At 41.0% G+C, this 10,319-nt stretch overlaps 1 protein-coding gene across 1 annotated transcript; it reads left to right on the top strand.

Annotated features, from left to right (window-relative positions):
- Positions 1 to 244: 244 nt before the first annotated feature.
- Positions 245 to 3,026, top strand: LOC132640412 (ferritin-2, chloroplastic-like). Its single transcript, XM_060357001.1, has 8 exons — positions 245 to 638; positions 798 to 881; positions 975 to 1,035; positions 1,169 to 1,256; positions 1,628 to 1,689; positions 1,879 to 1,944; positions 2,447 to 2,510; positions 2,632 to 3,026. The coding sequence occupies exons 1-8, from the start codon at positions 349 to 351 to the stop codon at positions 2,682 to 2,684; spliced, it is 768 nt and encodes a 255-aa protein (XP_060212984.1). The 5' UTR covers positions 245 to 348; the 3' UTR covers positions 2,685 to 3,026.
- The last annotated feature ends 7,293 nt before the right edge of the window (positions 3,027 to 10,319 follow it).

Here is a 10,319-nt window from a genome sequence, read left to right as displayed (position 1 = left end):
TATATATATATATAGATAGATAAATAAGATTACATAGCAACTATATGTCACTATTAATGCCGACATAAATAGTACTAGTAATTTTTTCTGACTAGCAAGCATATATCCTGATAATATGCCACGAGTCTACCACGCGCTCCTATGCACCAGTCAATCATCTCCATCCACGTGTCATCCATCCAACGGCTATCATCCCTCTCCTGTCCGGTTCTTCATCTTCTACTATAAAAAAATCAGTAACCCTTTTTCTCTTCTGACATTAGTCATCACCTCAACAAAATTGGTTCTCCTCTTTCATTTCTTTCTACAAATTGCTCAAATTCTCCAGAAAGTTCCATATAATTCATCATGCTTCTAAAAATATCACCTTCCTTTGCGTTATTGAACACCCATGGAGAAAATTCGAGTTCCATGTTATCCTCAACTTCTTTAAATGGATCTGTTCTGAAGAAGAGCGGAAATGGATTGGTGGTATGTGCTGCAAAGGGTTCGAACAACAAACTCTCAACGGGTGTTGTTTTTGAGCCATTTGAAGAAGTGAAAAAAGAACTTATGCTTGTCCCTAATGATCCTCAAGCTTCACTTGCTAGACAGAAATACACTGATCCATCTGAAGCTGCTATTAATGAACAGATCAAGTCAGTCTTTTTAATATTTCTAGCTTTGGTTGTTTCTTTTCTTTAAAATGGAGTCTTATTTAAATCCTTTTTTGTGAAACCCTTCCACACGTGTATGAAGCTTTGATGAGGATTATGATTTCTCACGTTTGGAACAACTTCTTATTTTTGTGATTGCAGTGTGGAATACAATGTTTCATATGTTTACCATGCGATGTACGCCTACTTCGACCGAGACAATGTTGCTCTCAAGGGACTTGCCAGGTAAATATTCAATGACACTCTCGAATCGATGAGTTCCCCATATGGATTTTGTTTAATAGTTTGTGATTCAGTCTTATTGTTTGGTTGATTTAGGTTTTTCAAGGAATCTAGTGAAGAGGAAAGGGAGCATGCTGAGAAATTTATGGAGTATCAGGTTTTTGAGAATTTTCTTTAATGAAAGTATAGTTTAGCTCTTTCTCTTTTTATCAGTTGGGGTTGGGGAGCGGCTAACTCTTAGCATCCATGTTAACTGAATTGGTGCTAACTTTATTTGTTTCATGGTTTAGAACAAGCGTGGTGGGAAAGTGAAGTTGCAGTCTATTTTGATGCCCCTATCTGAGTTTGATCATGCTGACAAGGGGGATGCGTTGTATGGTAAGTTTGTTTCTGTTCTCTTATGTTGTAATTCTATTTTTGTATTTAGGTTTAACTATGTTGATGGTAGTAAAAATGGTTGTTTGGATTTTAAGTTGCTAGAGCGATGTCCATATAGACATGAAAAGAGGCAAATTAATTATGTGGAGAAGGCCAGTATTTGTCTTGCAAAAGTTAATGAAATTGGGTGCTTATTCATTTTTAAGGCCCTCGTACTCTGAAATGCCTAATAACTAGTTTCCTCTTGCTCGTGAACTTGTGAGTTCAGAAATACTGGATTTCTTGTGTTGTTACATTCTGATGAAAAGAAAAAAAAAAGCAAACTGAGATTTCAGTCACTTACCACATGCTTTGTTGAATTTGTTCTGTAGCAATGGAGCTTGCACTCTCTTTGGAGAAGTTGACAAATGAGAAGCTTTTAAACTTGCACGCTGTGAGTTTTTCTACTATTCTCGTTTAGTTGTATTCCCTTTCATTTTCAATTTGAAATAGTTAACCATTCTGTTGGTTAAAGATACCAAAATTACAAAATAAATAACATTGAAGAAAAAAAGTTATGCTTCTTGGTTATTTTGTAAGATGTCATTTATATGTTTCTGGCTGCTCTAACCTTTAAAAACAGGTAGCGACACGAAACAACGATGTGCAGTTGGCTGATTTTGTTGAGAATGAGTACTTGCACGAACAGGTCAGGTTTCCTACTATTTGTCTAATGAAGTTCTTGGGACTTAATACTAAGGGTCCTTCAGTATTGAAGGGAAATGTTTTCTATGAAAATAAGTGGGTTTCTTACTTATTTTCTTGTGTTCGGTTTTGTAAGCAAGAAAATGTTATTCTAAAAACATTTGTATATAATCTAGACAAACACTATGGGAGGTTAGGGGTGTTGGGCATGGTAGCTACTGGGGTGGGAGTGAAGATGAGGTGTGTTAGAGGGTGGGGAGGACAATCGATGTGAATATCGTTTGTGGAACTTGTTTTTCCCTAAACTCATTAGGGAGGTCATTTTCCTCATTTTTAACGAATTCGTTTTTCTAGAGAAAATGTTTTTCAAAATTTTTGACCAACCAAACATGAAAAAATTCCTCCGTACCGAACACACCCTAAATGCATGTGGACTTGTGGAGTGATACTATTTTAAAACATGTTCTGTTTGTTTCTTTAATTTCTAAGACTTTTTTCCTCATTAGGTGGAATCAATCAAGACGATCTCGGAATATGTGGCTCAGCTGAGAAGAGTGGGCAAAGGACATGGTAGGATCGCACTTCCTTGTGAATTCCTTTACATTAATTATACAGTTTTTCCTTATATCCTATTTATATAAAGTTCTCCTTTATGTTTCTTAACTTTTCAACCTCTGCGCCTATAATTTAGGTGTCTGGCACTTTGATCAAATGCTCCTGCACGAGGATGAAGTTCTTGCCTGATGGAGAAGATAGACTTTCAACTTTCCATGAGTACTCTGCCCTTTTGGGGATGTTGTCTGGATATTAGTTGGTATTAGCGTTGCCTATGAGATATAGGGTGTCTTGGTAGTTGAAAGTCCCGGAGTTGTACATATAGACCGAATAGATGTAGTTATCCGTGCTACTATTACTCTTTGAGTAAATCTCGGCGTTCGAACAGTTTAATTTCCTTCAGTGATTGCTAGTTGTGCTTGAAATTAAGATGTATGCCTAAAGATGTCAGATGTAAATCGAAATTGTCAGTTTTGTTTTTCGGGGGATGTTGGCTCAGTTGGAGAAATAAATGATTAGAAGTGAGATGGAGGTCGCTTTTGCTGGGGTTTGTTTCCGTATTTCTGCAAGTTATTGCAGGGAGGAGTCCGATACTCTGTTCAGGTGTATGTTAATAATAGGCGAATTGGCAGTCCTGGAGTGGCGAACCACTGATTGTCTCTTGTTTTGACATGCAGTGGTGGTTGCAAAGATATGTGGAAATTAAGAATGTGTTCGTTGCGGTGAAAAATTTGTGTTCGAAATTTTGATTCCCAAACTATGCATCAGCCAGCTCTTTTCAAAATTATGCATCAGCCAGCTCTTGGCTTTTCATAATATAACATCCCCAGTTCCTAGCCTGCCCCAACCCCCCTCCCCCTTTCTATAAGTTTGCTATGTAAATATTTTGTAAATATTTTAGTTTGCATTGAAGCTGGAGACTAGGTTGATGTGTACTCAATGGATATGCACTTACCATAGTTCTGTGAAAGTAAATTTTAGATGCCTCGACCAATCTTTCCCTCTGCTTTATGTTCTGGAGAGTATCTCGATCGTACACTCTTCAATCAGTCTAATCTACTTAGCACATCCTTTTTATCGATGTGTTGATGGTGCACTGCACTCGGTTAAATGGGATAAAAACTGTTTGTGACGTAACTTTGCCTAGAACCGATATTGATCTAAAGCTTGCCGTATCTTCGCCTAGAACCAAAATTGATATTTAGCTTCCAGATCATGTACCAGAAATCTATGACGTTTCAATAGGCCAAGTAAGCCCGCTATCAGAAATCTATACTGGCGTTTTAATAAGTCTGCTAGCTAACGTGTGGTGGTTTCAACATTTGCTCAAATGTTATTTCTGTATACGGTAAAAACCGGATGCGAGGCAAACCGGTGGAGTGAGGGGACCGATTGATCTGCTTTCTTCGTCATAGGAACGACCAAGTCCGGTGACCCGAGCATTTGTGACCGTTGGTCCGAATTGATCGTGGCCGCTGGTCCGTTTGATCATAGCCGTTGGTTCGAATTGATCGTGGCCGCTGGTCCGTTTGATCATAGCTGTTAGTCCGGGAAATCGTGGCCGTTAGTCCGGAAAATCGTGGCCGTTAGTCTGGGAGATCCTGGCCGTTAGTCCGTTTTGGTCATGGTCGTTGATCCGGGAGATCCGTTACGCGGTTGCCACGCGTCGATAGCGTCCTGCCATGGTCAACCACCAACCATGCGTGCGTCAGATCGTACGGCCAATCTAATCCCACCAAATCTGCTCAGAGCTGTCCTTTTTATTATTATTCTAATAATTTATATGGGAAGAGGCCCATAGAGGCACCACTATAAATAGAGCACATCCCCCTCCTTTGTAAGGGTTGGCTCCTTTACTTTCCAAGAACATTTATAATAAAAGAGCTCATATACACAATCTCTCTCCCTCAATATCTGATCCAGCCAAGGCCATTTGTTTCCATTTATGTTGTGCTTCTTCCATTAAGTATTGAACATAGCTTCTAAATGTTCATGTCCATAGCAAATCGAGCAAATTATCGTTATTAGCCGTTTTATTACTAAATACTCACACACTTATTTTCCACTATCAAACATATATCAAGATCCAAGCACATATCCTATACCCGTATACAAATTCAATTGATTTCCCAAATTCGGGGTAAACAGTTTGGCGCCCACCGTGGGGCTAGGATAATAGTGGTCTTTGATCTTGATCTCTATCTTACCCATCAAAATCAGAAACATCTGCTGTCCGTCTCTGAAAAAAACGGACCAAATGGCTAACAAAGGGCAATCTGGTCACGTCAACAACAACGAGATTGTGGCCGAAAATGAAGGCAGCGGGCCACGAGGATTGCCAAACCCCACTGACCCTTTAAATACTAACAATTCAATTACTTTGTCCGGGACACAAGTCCGGAAAGAACCGGATACCCCGAATGATAATATTGACTTGCGTTTAATTTTTAAAATGTTGCAGGAACAGAGAGCGGCGATTTCCGAATAGGGAATCGCAATAGCCCAGCTGCAGAACGGAGGAGATAAAACGACCCCGGAAAAGGCGAAGAGTGTTGCTGAACCCAGAAGAGATGAGGCACGGATGGTTGAAAGCAATGGCTCCGGAGCTGGTCCATCCACCGAGGTTCTGAGAATGCTCGAAACGTTGGCGAAGCGGGTGGACTCGACCAAAAAAAGGGTGGAGACATACAACTCTCGGGTGGATCAAATCCCGGGGGCTCCGCCTATCTTGAAAGGGCCGGATTCAAAGAGGTACATCCAAAGGCTTTTTCCTCCGAGTGCAGCTTCGAAATTGATCCCGAATAGGTTCAAAATGCCGGATATCCAAAAATATGACGGCACAACGGACCCTCATGAACACGTGACCTCATACGCCTGTGCTATAAAAGGCAATGATATAGAAGATGATGAAATCGAATCCGTGTTGCTGAAAAAGTTCGGGGAAACTCTGTCAAAAGGAGCATTGACTTGGTACGATCATCTGCCCGAGCATTCAATCACTTCTTTCGAAATGCTCGCCGATGCCTTCATAAAAGCACACGCCGGAGCCAAAAAGGTGCAGGCTCAAAAGACGGATATTTTCCGTGTAGCCCAAAGAGACGAGGAGCTATTGCGTGAATTTGTCAACCGGTTCCAAAGGGAACGAATGGAGCTCCCCCCGGTTCCGGAGGAATGGGCCGCACAAGCTTTCACAAAGGGGCTCAATGTTCAGAGCTCGACGGCTTCGTTCAAATTAAATGAAAGCTTGCTGGAATACGAGACTGTGACCTGGGCAGATGTCCATAACCGATACGAGTCAAAAATTCGGATAGAGGATGACCAACTCGAGCTTCCCCCGGGGCCCGTAAAAATGAACAAAAGCTCGGAGAGATCACGAAAGAGTTACGAACCGGAGGCCGGACCATCGAGGGAAAGGTATCGGCCATACTCTCGAAAACCAAGCTTCAGGTCGGAAAAATCAAGGGATGGCCCGAGTCATTTCTCCGGGTGGGGGTGATAAACGGGCCGAATCCCCGGTTCAGGTATACCACTGAAGAGTCAAATGAGGAGGCCACGGCTGTGAAACTCGATCTCACGGATGAACTTCGCGAAAACGCGTTGGTCCGTATTGCAACCCAGAAGCAGAGAATGGAAAGGTACTACAATCGGAGAGCCAATTTTTGACATTTCTAAGTTGGGGACTTGGTGCTTCGGAAAGATACCTTGAGCACCAAGAATCCCAACGGAGGAAAACTGGGTCCGAACTGGGAAAGACCGTACAAGATAACCGAGGTAACGGGCAAAGGATCGTATCAGCTGGAATCCGTGGACGGGCAGCGATTGTGCAACAACCGGAACGTGGCTCATTTGAAGGGATATTACTGCTGAGGTGTCCAATTTGAAGGGATATTACTGCTAAGGTATGGACACCTCATGTTTAACCTTTTTCTTTTTGCAGGAAATCAAATACCGGATAAAGTTAGGATCTAGGTCTGAAAACGCGTGTTGCACTCTTTTCCTTAGTACGGTTTTGTCCCAAAATGGGTTTTTCGACAAGGTTTTTAATGAGGCAACAAGTATAACGTGTTACTTAACAAAAATAAGGACAAACAGCCGGGAACTCGGGGTCACGGCCTACGAGTGGGGACTTGATAGCGCTCGCCTGATCTTGCAGCTCGAATAAACACTAGGGGACTTATACCCACATCGAGGTTTACCCCGGTTAGTGGAAAACGGAGGAGCTCAACAAATCAAGACCAGACCTTCTGCATTAGGTTTCGGTGTAAGGACCAAATGATCAAAATAAATCGTGTCCCCCTAATATTTGCTACGGCAAAATCAAGACCGGACCTTTTGCATTAGGTTTCGGTGTAAGGACCAAACGATCATAATGAATCGTGTCCCGTTTAGCATTTTCTACGGCAAAACTAAGGCCCGGTCACCGGCCATAGCCTTCGATGTAAGGACTAAACGATCATAATGATTCGTGTCCCATTTAGCATTTGCTACCGCAAACTAAGGCCCGGTCACCGGCCATAGCCTTCGATGTAAGGACCAAACGATCATAATGAATCGTGTCTCGTTTAGCATTTGCTACGGCAAAACTAAGGCCTGGTCACCGGCCATAGCCTTCGATGTATGGACCAAACGATCATAATGAATCGTGTCCCATTTAGCATTTGCTACGGCAAACTAAGGCCCGGTCACCGGCCATAGCCTTCGATGTAAGGACCAAACAATTATAATGAATCGTGTCCCATTTAGCATTTGCTACGGCAAAACTAAGGCCCGGTCACCGGCCATAGCCTTCGATGTAAGGACCAAACGATCGTAACGAATCGTGTCCCGTTGTATATTTGCTACAGTAAAGGCAGAAGGAATTAAAATTCTCATATGTACAAACATTTTGTAAACGCAAAGTTATCAAAAGCTGGTATAACAAAATCTTGGGTGTCTTTCTATTAAAAGGACTTCGCCCTGATGGTAACCGCCGTATTCCGGCACTGCCCCACTCACATACTCTATATCGAGGATTGTGCCCGAAATTCGACAAAGGCGACAAGGTCACAATGACCCAAGCCAAAGCTCGGCAAATTCCCCCAAAACGGGGACTGCTACATCAAAAACTTTGCCAAGGTTGAAAAAATACCGACCCTAAAGAAAATGCCTATCGTAATTCGGAGACATCTGAACTTATGAAGCATCGGATAAGTCCCACGGGCACGGTGAATTAACGACTGTGAGTCGACCTGTCCTAAAACGGACCAACGATCATGTCAAAAATAATGGCAAACATTCAAAACGAAGAAATAAGAAGGTAACGACGAGCTGACAGGGCCACCGGTTTCGGAAGTTATCCACTCCCCGTTACTCCGATAGATCGGAGATCCGAGAAGTGTGGGGCTATCTGTATACGGTAAAAACCGGATGCGAGGCAAACCGGTGGAGCGAGGGGACCGACTGATCTGCCTTCTTCGTCATTGGAACGACCAAGCCCAGTGACCCGAGCATTCGTGACCGTTGGTCCGAATTGATCGTGGCCGCTGGTCCGTTTGATCATAGCCGTTGGTCCGAATTGATCGTGGCCGCTGGTCCGTTTGATCATAGCCGTTAGTCCGGGAAATCGTGGCCGTTAGTCCAGGAAATCGTGGTCGTTAGTCTGGGATATCCTGGCCGTTAGTCCATTTTGGTCATGGCCGTTGATCCGGGAGATCCGTTACGCGGTTGCCACGCGTCGATAACGTCCTGCCATGGTCAACCACCAACCATGCGTGCGTCAGATCGTACGGCCAACCTAATCCCACCAAATCTGCTCAGAGCTGTCCTTTTTATTATTATTCTAATCATTTGTATGGGAAGAGGCCCATAGAGGCACCACTATAAATAGAGCACATCCCCTCCTTTGTAAGGGTTGGCTCCTTTACTTTCCAAGAACATTTATAATAAAAGAGCTCATATACACAATCTCTCTCCCTCAATATCTGATCCGGCCAAGGCCATTTGTTTCCATTTATGTTGTGCTTCTTCCATTAAGTATTGAACATAGCTTCTAAATGTTCATGTCCATAGCAAATCGAGCAAATTATCGTTATTAGCCGTTTTATTACTAAATACTCACACGCTTATTTTCCACTATCAAACATATATCAAGATCCAAGCACATATCCTATACCCGTATACAAATTCAATTGATTTCCCAAATTCGGGGTAAACAATTTTAACATTCAGGATGTGTTTGGTATGTTTCAAATTTTCGAACGTTTGATCAGTCAAAATGTTTTTGGAAAATATTTTTTTTAGGAAAACAAATTTGTTAAAAATGAGTTAAGATGACTTTCCTAATGGAAATGGATAAACAAGTGACATGTCAAGTTCATTGTCTCCTCGTCATTCATTCAACTCCTACGACCCTACCCCTTGACCATTCCACCCCTCACCCCTCAACTCCCACTCTCCACCCCTGGGGGAGTTCAAATGAGATCGAAAAATCGATCTGAACCGGTAAATCGAGTCAAACTGAAAACTAGCTTGGTTTGACTGGATTTGGTTTTAAATTTTTAAAAACCGATAACATTTGGTTTGGTTTGATGTTAGACCAAAAAAATCCGAACTAAACCGATATATATATATATATATATATATATATATATATATATATATATATATATATATATATATATATATATAATTGGCTCATTCCAAGTCCAATACAAATTCAAATAATTAGAAAGATAAGTGTAGCCCATTTAAGTTTAAGGTAAAAATAAAAAGAAATTTGCAAAAGGTAAACTAGAATTTTTGCGTTATTCAATTTTACGGTTCCTTCATTTACATGCCATCTGAATTACTACTGATAAGCTAGCATTTTATCCGTAACAAATTAAAGGGAAGAAAATGGCAATTGAAATTTAAAAAGATTAGGTAGATGACTTTGTCTTTCTGTTTATCATTTTTCGTTTTAATTTCTGTATTTTCTTCTCAATGCTTCATAAACACAATGAGTCTAGATAACAAAAATTTCTGAGTGGCTGTGTAATATCAAAAGGCTATATGTAGGAAGGTAACTATAATCATGAAACGTAGATGTTATGTTTCTGTAATTCCTATACTCAAGTCATAGGCCAATACCTAAATAAAGTTAATGAATTAATTAAGAAGATTCTTAGATTTGAATGGATCACGATCAAAGCTGTATTTAGTTACCATTTGATTCAAAGGTTCTTTGTATTAATACATTCTTAAAAAAAAAAAAAACGCAAAAACCGAACCAAACCAATAAAACTGACAAAATCGAAACCGATAGAATTTATACTATAATGGTTTGGTTTGGTTTGAATATTAGAAAAAATCGACTTAATTGGTTTGGTTTGGTTTTAACCAAAAATCGAGTCAAAACAGACCATGAACACCCCTACCCACCCCATGACACCCCCAGAATTCCCACTCCCTACCCTAAGCCCCCTGAATTGTGTTTTTAGCTAGATTACATATAAATGTAATTGGAATGGTATTTTTTTATTGCTTACGAAACACTAGAAAATAAGTAAGAAATCCACGTGTTTTCCAGAAGACATTTTTTAGGAATATATTTTGCATGGATAATAGTTTTCTTAGTACCAAAGCCACCCTCATAGCCACTAGATTTTCCGAGTAGCTTCAGGATAATCACTATTCCAAATAAGAGGAGAAAAGAGACGTCTTTGACGTTTACCACGCGTCGCCAAGAGATGAGTCTAATTGTATCATCTGTGGACCCCACAAGTTACATATACAAATAGTTGGGGGTGATGCGTGACGAGCTCTGACTTAGAAAGTAGTTGGTAAGGAGAATCCATCCCAGGTTCT

This window comes from Lycium barbarum, chromosome 5, assembly GCF_019175385.1.
Source record: "Lycium barbarum isolate Lr01 chromosome 5, ASM1917538v2, whole genome shotgun sequence".
In the NCBI taxonomy this organism is placed as follows: Eukaryota; Viridiplantae; Streptophyta; class Magnoliopsida; order Solanales; family Solanaceae; genus Lycium; species Lycium barbarum.
This window is presented reverse-complemented; position numbering and strand designations above follow the sequence as displayed.